At 50.2% G+C, this 15,825-nt stretch overlaps 1 protein-coding gene across 3 annotated transcripts in view; it reads left to right on the top strand.

Annotated features, from left to right (window-relative positions):
* The window catches only part of abcc4 (ATP-binding cassette, sub-family C (CFTR/MRP), member 4), a 472,542-nt gene that overhangs the window by 428,709 nt on the left and 28,008 nt on the right, over window positions 1–15,825 (top strand). For all 3 annotated transcript variants that reach the window (XM_060825961.1, XM_060825960.1, XM_060825959.1), the window contains one exon: window positions 2,856–2,990. In XM_060825961.1, coding sequence (XP_060681944.1) covers window positions 2,856–2,990 — 135 coding nt within the window. The remainder of the gene's footprint in view (window positions 1–2,855; window positions 2,991–15,825) is intronic.

The following is a 15,825-nucleotide window of genomic DNA, read 5'->3' as shown; positions in this document are numbered from 1 at the left end:
TACAACAGGATATAGATCAGTTGGAGGCATGGGAAGAAGAGTGGCAAATGCAGTTTAATTCAGACAAATATGAGGTGATGCATTTTGGAAGGTCAGGTATAGGTAGCAATTATACATAAATGGCAGAACCCTTATGGGTATTGATATGCAGAGGGATCTGTGCGTACAGATTCACAGATCAGTGAAGGTGGCAATAGAGGTAGATAAGGTAGCTTGAGAAAAGGCCTGTGGCATGCTTGCCTTCATTGGATGGGGCATTGAATATAAGGATAAGCAAGTTATGCTGCAGCTTTATAGAACTTTAGTTAGGTTACATTTGGAATATTGCAAAGTTCTAGTCACCACGCTGTTTACAGAAGGCTAATTGGTTTCAGGTGTCTTACATTTTGGGCACTGACACATTACAGGCTCTGGATAGTAGACCCATGCATTGTCCTGTATTAGAAAGGAATTCATTTAATGTAGTGAAAGATTGTGAAGTCATGACTTTTCTGTACTGAACTGCTACTATGGAGTTATGTGTAACATACAATATATAAACGGCCATGGGCATAACGTAGCTTAGCAGAAGGCTGTTTGAAGGGGTTTACTCATCATGATGGGCAAGATGAGCCATGGAGGGATTGAAGATGAAAATTGTAGCCTAATATTGGGTAGGATGAGGAGAACTACTTAAATAAAGCTTTTGTACCATGCAGTCTATGGTTTACTTGAATTACAGTGAATTATGTATCCTTAATAACAGAGTCTGACTCGATGGAAATTAGGGAGGGCTAGTCCCTGTCTGTCTCCACAATGGAACCAACCAAGCCAGAAATGACTGGTGTGCACTTGAGACCTCAACAAACCCCACACAATAAATCCAGAATTGGGTACCTGCAGCCATCTGAAAAGGGCTCCCATGTCAACATGACTGAAGATCTAGTCCAGTATTTTTTGTGTTCCTCTTCTCTGTATCTTGGCAGTACCTTAGTCTGTTTTTTCATTCTATTTTATTTGTAATTACTCTTTTAGTTATCAATCTCTGCCCTATAATTTGATTTTTTTTTCTTAATTTCGCTGATCTCTTCATTCAGCAACCCAAAACGTAAGCGTCCATAGTCTCTTGGAAGTCGAGAATCTTACTTTGAGCATTACCCCCCCCCCCCCCCCCCCCCCCTTCAACAGTGAGTGATTTGACTACTGCCAATATGCCAGCATGGAAAGCAATGAGGACAATGGGGAGATGAAGAGACGGCCTAAAATCAAATGGTGGTGCGCCAAAACTGTGAAGTTATTAAGAGGGAGGAGCTTTGGTTCGAGGGAAACTAAGGACAAATGGAACTCAGGAGAGATACATATCCCTTCTTTAGTTGGGAAAGGATCTTGGAGTGCCAATAAATTGGGAAATCTAATGAATAGAATTAGATAACAAATCTTTTAGTTGGGAATTTAAAATAAAGAATATACCAGTAAGGCTAAAAAAGAACACAGTCCCAAGATATCCTAGGATATTAGACTTTTCAGTTTATCATATAAAGAATTACTTTCAAAAATAGAGAAGACCTGCAAATGGCAAATAGTCAGATTCACTCAACCATTTATCATCTCTATGCTACTCTTCTCTCGTACAGTCTGAGCATCTTCACTTCTCTTAAAAACTTATTTTTTTAAATTTCTCCATAGCTATCACTCTCCCACATCTCTCTAAAACCAAATAACCCATCTTGACGTACAACATTGGTTGTGTTTGGTGAGGCAATCATATGGCATATTGACTTCTGTAAAATAAGACACTTACTTTCCTTATGGCAACATCATGAAAGATTAGCAAGGAATTAATCATCCGTGATAGCGTATACCATTGCAGAATCAAGTCCACTTCATTTTTTTTTAAAAATAGGTTTAATTCAGATTGTACAAAATCAACTGAAAAATGCCACATTGAGTTCAAATTAGATCTGAACTCTCGTTCCCAATCAAATTACATAGTGTTCAAAAAGAAACTGCAAAAACTCAGTTTTTGGGTCCTTCTATCTGTGTGAGCTGTGTTTCACACCTCTTTGCTGATTAGTTTAAAGGCAGTTGTGAATTCTAAATGAACTGAGTGGCCTTTCTGTTGCCTGGCCCAGCCCTGCCAAAAATTGGGGAAGGCTTTGGATCAATTTATGGCCACTTAAAGGCCACACCACCTATGATAGTGTTTTATCTAGAGTGGGGAAAGGCTGTACAGGAAGCCCAGTGGCTTTAGGGCTAAGACTTAATGTCAAGCATAAGGTGATACCTTGGGCTGATTAGACGCAGGGGTACCTTCTCACCTCTTGAGCATCTTGAATCTGAGTCCAACACCCACCCACTTGCTCAATGAGAGCCCTGACTTCAGACTTAACTGTCAAGATTATGGTGCTGGAAAGGACTCCTGATGAAGAAATTTTTGCCCGAAGTGTCAATTTTCGTGCTCCTCGGTAGCTGTCTGGCCTGCTGTACTTTTCCAGTACCGCATTCTTGACTCTAATCTCCAACATCTGCAGTGCTCACTTTCGTCTTCAGACTTAACTGGGCTCCCCAGTGTATAGGACTATTCTGTAGTCTGGCATCTGAGTTTCGAGAAAGACTTGCTTCTGTGATAGGTACAGATATCTCATCTTAAAGCAGTTCAAACTGCTCCCAACATTATATTGCTGCAAGGTAGATGGGTCACTCTTCCATCTCTCTCATACATTGATGCTCCCACATGTTTTAGTCGGGAGAGGCACAGGTGTCACATTCTGCTTTCAAATGAACAATGTAACAAATCCAAAAACCCAGCTTGGAAATTGAGACTACTTTAATTGACAGTGCAAATTAAACATTTGTTTTTTGTTTGTTAACTGTAGGTGCTTGAGGCAGGAAGAGTTGCAGAGTATGCAGAGCCCTGTGTTCTTCTAGAGAACAAAGATGGTTTATTCTACAAGATGGTGCAACACTTGGGCAAGGCTGAAGCAATTGCTGTGACAAAGACAGCCCAAGAGGTAAGGCTGTACATAAAAATATAAGTGAGTCTTAAAAATTTTGCATAATTTTTAAACTCCATAAGATCATAAAGTATAGGAGCAGAATTAAGTCATTTCGCCCATCGAATCTGTTCTGCCATTCAACTGTGGTTGATGTATTTCTCAAGCCAATTCGCCTGCCTTCTTCCCGTAACCCTTGATCCCCTTACCACAATGCGAATCACAGCACCAGGGACCCAGGTTCAATTCCAGCCTTGGGTGACTGTCTGTGTGGAGTTTGCACATTCTCCCCATGTCTGCGTGGGTTTCTTCTGGCTGCTCCAGTTTCCCCCCCACAGTCCAAAGATGAGCAGGCCAGGTGAATGGGCCATTCTAAATTGCCCATAGTGTTAGGTACATTAGTCAGAGGAAAGTGGGTCTGGGTGGATTACTCTTCGGAGGGTCGGTGTGGACCTGTTGGGTCGTAGGGCCTGTTTCCACACTGTAGAGAATCTAATCTAATCTAATCAAGAACCTATCTATCTCTGTCTAAAATACACTCAATGACTTGGCCTCCAAAACCTTTGCAGCAATGAGTTCTACAGATTAACCACTCTGGCTCAAGAGATTCATCCTCATCTCTGTTATAAAGGGTCATCCCTTCACTCTGAGACTGCACGCTTGGGTCTTAGTCTTTTCTAATGGAAGCATTTTCTCCATATCCACTCCATCCAGGCATCACTGTAAGTTTCGATGCAGTTCCCCTCATCGTTTTAAACTCCCTCAAGTACAGACCCAGAGTCCTCAACCATTCATACGACAAGCCCTTCATCCCAGGATCGTTCTTGTAATCTTCTCTGGATTTTCCTTTCACGCCAGCACATTCCCCCCTAGGTACGGGGCCCAAAACTGATCACAACATTCCAACTGCGATTGACTAGCCTTACACAGCCTCAGCAGTATATCTCTGCTCTTGTAGTCTAACCTTCTTGAAATGAAAGCTAATGCTGTATTTGTCTTTCTAATTGCAAACTGTACCTGCAAAGTTAACCGAAAGAGAATCCTGAATTAGGACTCTCAGCTCCTTTTCTGCATTAGATTTCTGATACCACCCTTCATTTAAGAAATAGACTACGCCTTGAATTTTCCTACCAAAATGCATAACCTCATACATTCACGTATTGTAGTCCATTTGCAATTTCTTTGCCCACTCCCCTAGCCTGACCAATTCTTTCTGCAGCCTCCCTACTTATCCAAATGTTAAGTGTCATCTGCAAACTTCCCAACAAAGCCTTCATTTCTTTCATCCAGATCATTAATATATAATGTTAATAGTTGGAGTCCTAACACTGACACCTGCACTACCCCACTAGTCACCAGCTGCCATCCTGTAAAAGATCCCTTTATACGTACTCTGCTTTCTGCCAGTCAGCCAATCCTCTGTCCATGCCACTACCTTGTCCCTAACACAATGGGCACTTGTCTTATTTAGCAGTGGTCTATACTGCACATTCTGGAAATCCAAACAGATCAGATCCACTGGTTCTCCTTTGTCTAATCTGCTTATTACCTCCTCAGAGAATTCTAACAGATTTGCCAGGCAAGTCTTCCCTTGATGAAGACTCAACTTTATTTTAACAGGCTCTTCCAATTGCTCCATAATGTCATCTTAATAATGGACTCTAAAATCTTACCACCTATACAAGTCAGCTTCTCTGTCTTCTTAAATAAAGTCAAAAATCACATGACATTGAGTTATTGTCCAACAGGTTTATTTGAAACCACAAGTTTTCGGAGCCCTGCTGCTGCTTCAGATAGCTAGTGTACATCGGACACAGAATCCATAAGTGAAAGGTTTTTGCAGAAGTAACAAAGAGGATTGAAGAGGATAGATGTGATCTATATGAACTTCAGTAAAGCGTTCAACAAAGTTCCCCATGGGAGATTGGTGAGCAAGGCTAGATCTAGTGAAGTACAGGGAGAACTTGCCATTTGGACACAAAACTAGCTCAAAGTTAGAAGACAGAGACTGGTGGTGGATGATTGTTTTTCAGACTGGAGGCCACTGGAGTGCCACAAGGATTGGTGTGAGGTCTACTACTTTTAGAACTTAGCACATAGAACAATGTAGCGCAGAATAGGCCCTTTGACCCTCGATGTTGCGCACCTGTGAACCATTCTCAGCTTGTCCCCCTACACTATCCCATCATCATCCATGTGCTTATCCAAGGATTGTTTAAATTGTTTATAATTTCATAATTTATATAAATGATTTGGATGTGAGCATAAGAGGTATAGTTAGTAAGTTTGCTGATGACACCAAAATTGAAGGTGTAGTGGGCTGTGAAATGGCAGATGGAGTTTAATTTAGATAAACGTGAGGTGCTGCATTTTGGGAAAGCAAATCTTAGCAGGACTTATACACTTAATGGTAAGGTCCTCGGGAGTGTTGCTGAACAAAGAGACCTTGGGGTGCAGGTTCATAGCTCCTTGTAAATGGAATCGCAGGTAGATAGGATAGTGAAGAAAGCATTTGGTAAGCTTTCCTTTATTGTTCAGAATATTGAGTACAGGAGTTGGGAGGTCATGTTGCAGCTGTACAGGCCATTGGTTAGGCCACTTTTGAGAAGTTGTGTGCAATTTTGGTCTCCTTCCTATTGGAAGGATGTTATGAAACTTGAAAGGGTTCAGAAAAGATTTACAAGGATGTCGCCAGGGTTGGAGGATCTGAGGAAAAAGGAGAGGCTGCACAGGCTGAGGCTGTTTTCCCTGGAGCATCGGAGGCTGAGGGGTGACCTTATAGAGGTTTATAAAATTATGAGGGGCATGGATAGGATAAATAGACAAAGTCTTTTCCCTGGGGTGGGAGAGTGCATAGGTTTAAGGTGAGATGGGAAAGATATAAACGAGACCTAAGGGGCAACTTTTTCACGCAGAGGATGGTGCTTGTATGGAATTAGATTCCAGAGGATGGGGTGGAGGCTGGTACAATTGCAACATTTAAAAGATATTTGGATGGGTGTATGAATAGGGAGGGTGTGGAAGGATATGGGCCGGGTGATGGCAGGTGGGACTAGATTGGGTTGGGATATCTGGTCGTTATGGACAAGTTGGACTAAAGAGTCTGCAGTACATCTCTATGGCTTTATCAAAAGGTCATCCAACTGATGCTAATGTATTGAACAAATCTAAGTGGTTGTTAAGTCGTTGATCAGTTAGAATGAAGATGCAGGTTTCAATTGATTAATATCTAAATTCCAGAATTTCTTTCAAGTCACTACCCCAAGATAACTTGAAGTATAATCAGTAGAAAGAGATGACATATGATGTCAGACAATGCACTTTACGTGTGAGACCTTGATTAGAGTCTGTCTGTGTCTAAACCTGGAGTCAGACAGGTGTTGTCTCCAAAATACGAATTTATAAAATGTCACATTGACTGAGTACAGATTATGCACTTTTTGAACAAAATATAATGTATCTTTAAATGGAAATTCATGCTATAGATTTACTTGAGCGTGAGTGTGTATGTTGGGAGAGAGAGAGAGATAAAGTGTGTATGTGAATGAGAGAGACAGAGTGTATGTGACTGTGTGTGTGTGTGTGTGTGTGTGTGGGAGAGAGTGGGTGGGTGTGTGTGTGGGAGAGTGGATGTGTGTATGTGGGAGAGTGGGTGGGTGTGTGTCTGTGGGAGAGTGGGTGGGTGTGTGTGTGGGAGAGTTGGGTGGGTGTGTGTGTGGGAGAGTGGGGTGGGTGTGTGTGTGTGGGAGAGTGGGTGGGTGTGCGTGTGTGTGTGGGGGAGAGTGGGTGGGTGGGTTTGTGTGTGGTTGAGTGGGTGGATGCGTGTGTGTGAGTGTGTGGGAATGTGTGTGAGTGTGTGGGAATGTGTGTGAGTGTGTGGGAATGTGTGTTTGTGTGTGTGGGAATGTGTGTGTGTGTATGTGTGTGAGAGAGTGGGTGGGTGTGTGTGTGAGAGAGTGGGTGGGTGTGTGTGTGGGAGAGTGGGTGGGTGTGTGTGTGGGAGAGTGGGTGGGTGTGTGTGTGGGAGAGTGGGTGTGTGTGTGGGAGAGTGGGTGGGTGTGTGTGTGGGAGAGTGGGTGGGTGTGTGTGTGGGAGGGTGGGTGGGTGTGTGTGGGAGAGTGGGAGGGTGGGTGCGTGTGTGTGTGGAAGAGTGGGTGTGTGGGAATGTGTGTGTGGGAGAGTGGTTGTGTGTGTGTGGGAGAGTGGGTGTGTGGGAATGTGTGTGTGGGAGAGTGGTTGTGTGTGTGTGGGAGAGTGGGGTGGGTGTGTGTGTGGGAGAGTGGGTGGGTGTGTGTGTGGAGGAGGGTGTGTGTGTGGTAGAGTGGGTGGGTGTGTGTGAGGTAGAGTGGGTGGGCGTGTGTGGGAGTGTGTGTGGTTGGGATGGGAACAGTGTGTGTGTAGGGGGAGAGTGTGTGTGTGTGTGGGAGAGTGTGAGTATGGGAGTGTGTGTATGTGTGTAGGACTGTGTGCATATGTGTGGGGGGAGAGTGAGTGTGTCTGTGCGTGTGAGAGTGTGTGTATGCGCGTGTGTGTGTGGGAGAGTGGGTGTGTGTGTGTGAGTGTGGGAGAGTGTGTGAGTGGGATAGAGAGTGTGTGAGAGAGAGAGGGAGAGTGTGTGTGTGTTTGTGAGGGATAGAGAGTGTGTGTGTGAGAGAGAGGGAGAGTGTGTGTGTGTTTGTGAGGGATAGAGAGTGTGTGTGTGGGCGAGAGAGAGTGTGTGTGTGAGGGAGAGTGTGTGTGTGTGTGCGTGTGTGGGAGTGACAATATGTGTGTGGGTGAGTGTGTGTGTGTGGGGGAAAGTGGGTGGTTATGTATGTGCGGAAGAGTGGATGTGTGGGACTGTGTGGTTGGGGGAGAGAATGTGTGTGTGGGGGGGGTAGAGTGTATGTGTGCGCGTGAGAGTGTGTGTGTGGGAGAGTGTGTGCGCGTGTGGGAGAGTGTGTTGGTGTGTGTGTGGGAGAGTGGGTAAGTGTGTGTGTGTGTGGGAGAGTGGGGTGGATTGTGTGTGGGAGAGTGTGTGTGCACGGGAGAGTGTGTGTGGGAGTGTGTGTATGGGAGTGTGGAGGGGAGAGTGAGTGTGTGCGTGAAAGATTGTGTGTGTGGGGGGGCGGACGGTGTGTGTGCGTGTGGGAGCATGTGTATGTGTGTCGGAGTGTGTGTGGGGGGAGAGTGAGTGTGTGCGTGAGTGTGAGAGTGTGTGCGTGAACGTGCACGTGCGCGTGACTGTGTGTGTGGGAGAGTGTGTCTGCACGTGAGTGTGTGCGTGAGACTGTGTGTATGCACGTGAAAGTGTGTGTGGGAGTGTGTGTGTGGGAGAGAATGGCTGGGAGTGTGTGTGGTAGTGTGGGTGTGTATGTATGTGTGTGGGAGAGAGTGGGTTTGTGGGAGAGTGGTGAGTGTGTGTGGGAGAGTGGGGTGGGTGGGTGTGAGGGAGAGTGGGTGGTTATGTATGTGTGGTAGAGTGGGAGTGTGTGTGGGGGGGGAGAGTGTATGTGTGTGCAGAGTGTGTGTGCGAGAGTATGTTTGTGTGTGCGTGTGCGTGGGAGTTTGTGTGTGTGGGGGGAGAGTGAGTGTGTGTAGGGGAGAGTGGGGTGGAGGTGTATGTGTGGTAGAGTGGGTGTGTGGGAGTGTATGTGGTTGTGGGAGAGTGTGTGTGGGGGGGAGAGTATATGTGCGCGCGTGAGAATGTGTATGTGTGTGGGAGAGTGGGTGGGTGTGTGTGTGGGAGAGTGGGTGGGTGTGTGTGTGTGGGAGAGTGGGGTGGATTGTGTGTGGGAGGTTGGGTGTGTGTGTGGGAGGTAGGGTGGGTGTGTGTGTGTGGGAGTGTGAGTGTGGAAGGGGAGTGTGTAAGTGTGTGTGGGAGTGTGTATGTGTGTGTGGGAGTGTGTATGTGTGTGTGGCAGTGTGGAGGGGAGAGTGAGTGTGTGCGTGAGAGAGTGTGTATGTGGGGGGGAGAGTGTGTGTGCGCGTGAGAGTATGTCTGCACATGGTAGTATGTGTGTGGGAGCGTGTGTATGTGTGTCGGAGTATGTGTATGTGTGGGTGTGCGTGAGAGTGTGTGTGGGGGGGGCGAGTGGGTGTGTGTGTGGGAGAGAGAGTGTGTGTGTCTGAGAGTGGGTGTGTACATGAGGGTGGGTGTGTGTGGGAGAGTGGGTGGGTGTGTGTGTGTGGGAGAGTGTGTGTGTGTGTGTGGGAGGGTGAGAGTGGGTGTGTGCATGAGAGTGGGTGTGTGCATGAGAGTGCGTGTGTATGGGAGAGTGGGTGTGTGGAGGGTGTGTATGTGTGTGCGGGAGAGTGTGTGTGGCAGAGTGTGTGCGCCTGGGGGAGTGTGTAGGGGGGAAGAGTGTGGGTGAGTGTGTGTGTGTGTGCGCGCGTGAGAGTGTGGATGAGTGTGTGTGTGGGAGAGTGGGTGGATGTGTGTGTGGGGGAGAGTGGGTGGGTGTGTGTGTGGGAGAGTGGGGTGGATTGTGTGTGGGAGAGTGGGGTGGAGTGTTTGCGGGATAGTGTGTGTGTGTGTGGGGGAGAGTTTGTGTATGTGTGTGCGGGAGAGTGTGTGAGGAAGAATGTGTGTGTGGGAGAGAGTGTGTGTGCGTGAGGGAGTGTGTGTGTGTGTACGTGAGAGTGGGAGAGAGTGTGTGTGCGTACGGGACAGTGTGTGTTGGGGGGAGAGTGTGTGCGTGTGGGAGATTGGGATGGATTGTGGGAGGGTGGGTGTGTGTGTGTGGGAGGGTTCGTGGGTGTGTGTGTGGGAGTGTGTGTGCACTTGAGAGTGTATGGGAGTGTGTGTACGTGTGTATGGGAGTGTGGGGGAGAGAGTGAGTGTGTGCCTGAAAGAGTGTGTGTGTGAGAGTGCCTCTGTGTGGGGGAGAGCGTGTGTGCGTGTGAGAGTATGTATGCACGTGGGAGTGTGTGCACGTGTGTGGGAGCGTGCGTATGTGTGTCGGAGCATGTGTATGTGTGTCGGAGTGTGTGTGACGGAGAGTGAGTGTGTGTGGGGGGGAAAATGAGTGCGCATGTGCATGAGAGTGTGTGTGCGTGAAAGAGTGTGCGCGCGTGAGTGTGTGTGCGTGAGACTGTGTGTATGCACGTGAAAGTGTATGTGGGAGTGTGTGGGTGGGAGTGTGTGTGTGTGTGGGAGTGTGTGAGTGTGTGTGTGTGGGAGAGTGAGTGTGTGTGTGTGTGTGTGGGAGAGTGAGTGTGTGTGTATGTGTGTGGGAGAGTGAGTGTGTGTGTATGTGTGTGGGAGAGTGTGTGTGGGAGAGTGAGTGTGTGTGTATGTGTGTGGGAGAGTGTGGGGGGGAGAGTGGTGAGTGTGTGTGGGGGGGAGAGTGGTGAGTGTGTGTGGGGGGGAGAGTGGTGAGTGTGCGTGTGTGGAAGAGTGGGTGAGTGTGTGTGTGGGAGAGTGGGGTAGATGTGTGTGCGGGTGAGTGGGTGGGTGTGTGTGAGGGAGGGTGGGTGGGTGTGTGTTTGTGTGGGAGCATGTGTGTGTGGGGGGGAGAGAGTGTGTGCGGGAGAGTGCGTGTGTGGGGGTGAGTTTGTGCGTGAGTGTGTGTGTGCGTGAGAGTGCGTGTGTGTGGGAGAGTATGTATGTGTGTGCGCGAAAGAGTGTGTTTGTGTGCGGGAGAGTGTGTGAGGGAGAATGTGTATGTGTGTGTGTGTGTATACGTGAGAGCGTGTGGGGGAGAGTGTGTGTGCGTGTGAGTGTGTGTGGGGGGGGAGAGTGTGCGTGTGGGAGAGTGGGTGTGTGTGTGTGTGTGTGTGTGGGGGGAGAGTGTGGTGGATTGTGTGTGAGAGAGTGGAGTGGAGTGGAGTGTGTGGGAGGGTGGGTGTGTGTGTGTGTGAGGGTGCGTGAGAGTGTATGTGGGAATGTGTGTATGTGTGTGTGGGAGTGTGGAGGGGTGAGTGAGTGTGTGCCTGAAAGAGTGTGTGTGTGAGAGTGTGTCTGTGTGATGGAGAGCGTGTGTGCGCGTGAGAGTATGTATGCACATGGGAGTGTGTGTATGTGTGTGGGAGCGTGTGTATTTGTGTCAGAGTGTGTGTGGCAGAGAGTGAGTGTATGTGTGGGGGAAAGTGAGTGTGTGTGTGCGTGAAAGTGTGTGTGTGTGGGAGATTGTGTGTGTGCGTGAGTGTGTGTGCGTGAGACTGTGCGTATGCACGTGAAAATGTGTGTGGGAGTGTGTGTGTGGCAGAGTGTGGGTGGGAGTGTGTGAGTGTGTGCATGTGGGAGAGTGGGTGTGTGTGTATGTTTGGGGGAGAGCGGTGAGTGTGCATGTGTGGAAGAGTGGGAGAGTGTGTGTGGGAGAGTGGGGTGGGTGTGTGTGTGGGAGAGTGGGTGGTTATGTGTGTGCGGAAGAGTGAGTGTGTGTGTGGTAGAGTGGGTGTGTGGGAGTGTGTATGGTTGGGGGAGGGAGTGTGAGTGTGGGGGGAGAGTGTATGTGTGCACGTGAGTGTGTGTGTGTGGGAGAGTGTGCACATGGGAGAGTGGGTGGGTGTGTGTGTGGGGGAGAGTGTGTGTGTGGGGGGAGAGTGTGTGTGCGCGTGAGAGTGTGTGTGGGAATGTGTGTGTGTGGGAGTGTGGAGGGGAGAGTGAGTGTGTACGTGAAAGATTGTGTGTGGAGGAGAGTGTGTGTGCGCGTGGGAATATGTATGCACGTGGGAGTGTGCGTATGTGTGTGGGAGCGTGTGTATTTGTGTCGGCGTGTGTGAATGTGTGTGGGAGAGTGTGCGTGAGAGTGTGTGTGGGGGTGGAGAGTGGGTGTGTGGGAGAGAGTGTGTATGGGGAAGGGTTGAGTGTGTGTTGGAGAGTGGGTGTGTGTGTGTGCGGAAGAGTGTATGTGTGGGGGGAGTGTGTGTGTGTGTTTGTGTCTGGTGGGAGTGTATGTGTGTGTGTGTGTGGAGGGGGAGAGTGTGTGTGCGTGAGAGTGTGGGTGAGTGCGTGTGTGGGAGAGTGTGTGCGTGCGTGCATGAGAGGGTGCGTGTGTGTGCGCGTGAGAGTGTGTATGCGCACGCATGAGAGTGTGTGTGAGCGCACGCATGAGAGTGTGTGTGAGCGCACGTGAGAGTGTGTGTGGGCATGCGTGAGAGTGTGTGTGTGTGCTTGCGTGAGAGTGTATGTGTATGTGTGTTTGTGTGTGTGGGAGAGTGGGTGAGAGTGTGTGTGGGGGAGTGGGTGTGTACGCAGATGAGAGTATGTGTGCATGAGAGTGTGTGTAGGGGGAAGAGTGTGTGCTTGAGAGTGTGTGTGTGTGCTGGAGATTGTGTTTGTGTGTGGGGGGAAGAGTGTGTATGAGTGTGTGTGTGGGAGAGTGTGTGCACGTGAGAGTGTGTCTGTGCGCGTCAGAGTGTGTGCGCGAGCATATGAGAGTGTGTGTGGGCGCGCATGAGAGTTTGTGTGTGTTTGTGTGAGAGTGTATGTGTGTTTGTGTGCGCGTGAGAGTGTGTGTGTGTGGGTGGGAGAGTAGGTGAGAGTGTGTGTGTGGGAGAGTGGGTGTGTATGCACATGAGAGTATGTGTGCATGAGAGTATGTGTAGGGGGAAGAGTGTATGCGTGAGAGTGTGTGTGTGCGCGGCAGATTGTGTTTCTGTATGGGAGAGTATGTGTGTGCGGGAGAGTGTGTGAGGGAGAATGTGTGTGTGGGGGAGAGTGTGTGTGCGTGACAGTGTATGTGTGGTTGCGTGAGAGTGTGCGTGTAGGTGAGTGTGTGTGGGGGGGAGAGTGGGTGTGCGTGAGTGTGTGTGTATATGTATATGTGTGTGCGAGAGAGTGTGTGTGCGTGTGCATGTGAGAGTGTGTGTGTGTGGAGGGGAGAATGTCTGTGTGTGTGTGGAGGGGGAGAGTGTGTGTGAGGGGGGTGTTTGAGGAGGTGAGTGTGTGTGTGCGTGAGTGTGTATGAGTGTGTGGGAGAGTGTGCGTGTGCGGGGGGAGAATGGGTGTGTGTGTGGGGGAGAGCAGTTATGTGTGTGTGTGGGAGAGTGTGTGCGTACGTGTGTGGGAGTGTGTGTGTGTGCCTGAGAATGTGTGTGTGGGGGAAGAGTGTGTGCGCGTGCGAGTATGTGTGAGAGAATGTGTGCGCATGAGTGTATGTGCGCAAGAGTGTGTGTGTGTGCACGCGCTTGAGAGTGTGTCTGTGCACGTCAGAGTGTATGTGTGTGTGCGCACGCATGAGTGTGTATGTGTGTGTGCGCGTGTGAGAGTGGGTATGGGAGAGAGAGAGTGTGTGTGTGGGGGTGGAGAGTGTGTGTGTGGAGGGGAATAGTGTGTGTGGAGGGGGAGTGTGTGTGTGGGAGAGTGGGTGTGTGCATGAGAGTCTATGGGGGTAGTGTTTGGGGGGAGAGTGTGTGTGTGTGTGTGGGGGAATAGTGTGTGTGTGGAGGGGCAGAGTTTGTGTGTGTGGGGGGAGAGTGTGTATGGGAGAGTGGGTGTGCGCGTGAGAGTGTATGGGGAGAGTGTGTGTGTGGTGGAGAGTGTATTTGTGTGGGGGGGAGAGTGTATGTGTGGAGGGAGAGTGTGTTTGTGTGTGTGTGTGGGGGGAAGAGTGTGTGTGCGAATGTGTGTGCGTGAGAGTGTGTGTGTGCACGCATGTGAGTATGTGTGGGAGAGTGTGCGCATAAGTTTGCGCATGAGAGTGTGTCTGTGCATGTCAGAGTGTGTGTGTATGTACGCATGAGTGTGTATGTGTGGGAGAGTGTGCGCATGAGAGTGTGTGTGCGCGCTTGAGGGTGTGTCTGTGCAAGTCAGAGTGTGTGTGCGCGCGTGAGAGTTGGTGTGGGGGCAGGAGAGTGTGTGTGGGGGGGGTGGAGAGTTGTGTGTGGGGGGAGAGTGTGTGTGGGAGAGTGGGTGTGTGCATGAGAGTCTATGGGGGTAGAGTGTGTGGGGGGAGAGTGTGTGTGTGTGGTGGAGAGAGTGTGTGTGTTTGTGGGGGGGAATAGTGTGTGTGTGGGGGGGAATAGTGTGTGTGTGTGTGTGTGGGGAAAGAGTGTGTGTGTGTGGGGGGGAGAGTGTGTGTGCTTGGGGGGAGAGAGTGTATATGTGGAGTGGGTGTGTGTGTGAGAGTATATGGGGGAGTGTGTGTGGGGGGGAGAGTGTGTGTGGGGGGGAGAGTGTGTGGGCGGGAGAGAGTGTGTGTGTGGAGGGAGAGTGTGTGTGTGTGGGGGGGAAGAGTGTGTGCGCGTGTGTGTGTGCGTGAGAGTATGTGTGGGAGAGTGTGCGCATGAGAGTGTGTGTGTGCGCTTGAGGGCGTGTCTGTGCACGTCAGAGCGTGTGTGTGTGTGCACACGTGAGTGTGTATGTGTGCACACGTGAGTGTGTATGTGTGTGTGCGCGTGAGAGTGTGTGTAGGGGCGAGACTGTGTGTGTGTGGGGGAGAGAGTGTTTGTATGGGGGGAGAGTATGTGTGTGGGGGTGGAGAGTTTGTGTGTGACGGCGAGAGTGGGTGTGTGCATGAGAGTGTATGGGGGGAGAGTGTGTGTGTGGTGGAGAGTGTGTGTGTGGGGGGAGAGAGTATGTGTGTAGGGGGGAAGAGTGTGTGTGCGAGAGTGGGTGTGTGCATGAGAGTGTATGGGGGGAGAGTGTGTGTGTGTGTGGGGGGAGAGAGTGTATGTGTGGAGGGAGAGTGTGTGTGTTTGTGTGGGGGGGGAAGTGTGTGTGTGTGTGAGAGTGTGTGTGCGCTTGAGGGTGTGTCTGTGCACGTCGGAGTGTGTGTGTGCACGCGTGAGTGTGTATGTGTGTGTGTGTGCGCGTGAGAGTGGGTTTGGGGGCGAGAGAGTGTGTGTAGGGGCGAGACTGTGTACGTGTGTGGGGGGGAGAGTGTGTGTGTGGGGGTGGAGAGTGTGTGTGTGGGGGGTGGAGAGTGTGTGTGTGGAGGGGGAGAGTGTGTGTGTGGGGAGTGTGTGTGTGGGAGAGTGGGTGTATGCATGAGAGTGTATGGGGAGAGTGTGTGTGTGGGGGGGGAGAGTGTGTTGTTGGGGGGTAGAGTGTGTGTGGTGGAGAGAGTGTGTGTGGGGGGGAGTGTGTGTGTGTGTGGGGGGGAGTGTGTGTGTGTGTGGGGGGGGTGTGTGTGTGTGTGGGGGGGAGTGTGTGTGTGTGTGGGGGGGAGTGTGTGTGTGTGTGGGGGGGGTGTGTGTGTGTGTGGGGGGGAGTGTGTGTGTGTGTGGGGAGGAAGAGTGTGTGCGCGAATGTGTGTGAGTGGGAGTGTGTGTGTGTGTGCGTGAGAGTGAGTGTGTGTGTGTGGAGGAGAGAGTGTGTGTGTGGAGGGGAGAATGTGTGTGTGGGGTGAGAGTGTGTGGGTGCAGAGTGTGTGTGTGGAGGGGGGAAGTGTGGGAGAAGAGTCTGTGTGTGTGACAGTGTGTGTGTGGCTGCGTGAGAGTGTGTGTGTAGGAGTGTACATATATGTGGGGGGGAGAGTGGGTGTGAGTGTGTGTGTGTGGGGGAGAGAGTGTGTGTGTGTATATGTGTGGGAGAGTGTGAGAGAGAGTGTGTGTGTGAGAGAGATTGTGTGTGAGTGTGTGTGTGAAAGTGTGTGTGTGGGGGGAGGAAGAGTGTGTGTGTGAGGGCAGGAGTGGGTGTGTGTGTGAGAGTGTGTGGGGGGGAGAGTGTGTGTGTAGGGGGGATGAGTGTGCAAGTGTGTGTGTGTGTCTGTGGGTGAGTGATTGTGTATGGGGGGAGAGTGCGTGTGTGAGAGTGAGTGTGTGGGGGGGAGAATGTGTGTGGGGGGGGAGTATGTGTGTTGGGGGAGTGTGTGTGGGGGGGGAGTATGTGTGTTGGGGGAGTGTGTGTGGGGGGGGAAGAATGTGTGTGTGTGTGTGTGTGTGTGTGTGTGGAGGGGAGAGTGTGTGTGTGTGTATATGTGTGGGA

This window comes from Hemiscyllium ocellatum, chromosome 6 (genome assembly GCF_020745735.1).
Source record: "Hemiscyllium ocellatum isolate sHemOce1 chromosome 6, sHemOce1.pat.X.cur, whole genome shotgun sequence".
Taxonomy (NCBI): domain Eukaryota; kingdom Metazoa; phylum Chordata; class Chondrichthyes; order Orectolobiformes; family Hemiscylliidae; genus Hemiscyllium; species Hemiscyllium ocellatum.
The sequence above is the reverse complement of the archived record's forward strand: the minus strand, read 5'-3'. Positions and strand labels throughout refer to the sequence as shown.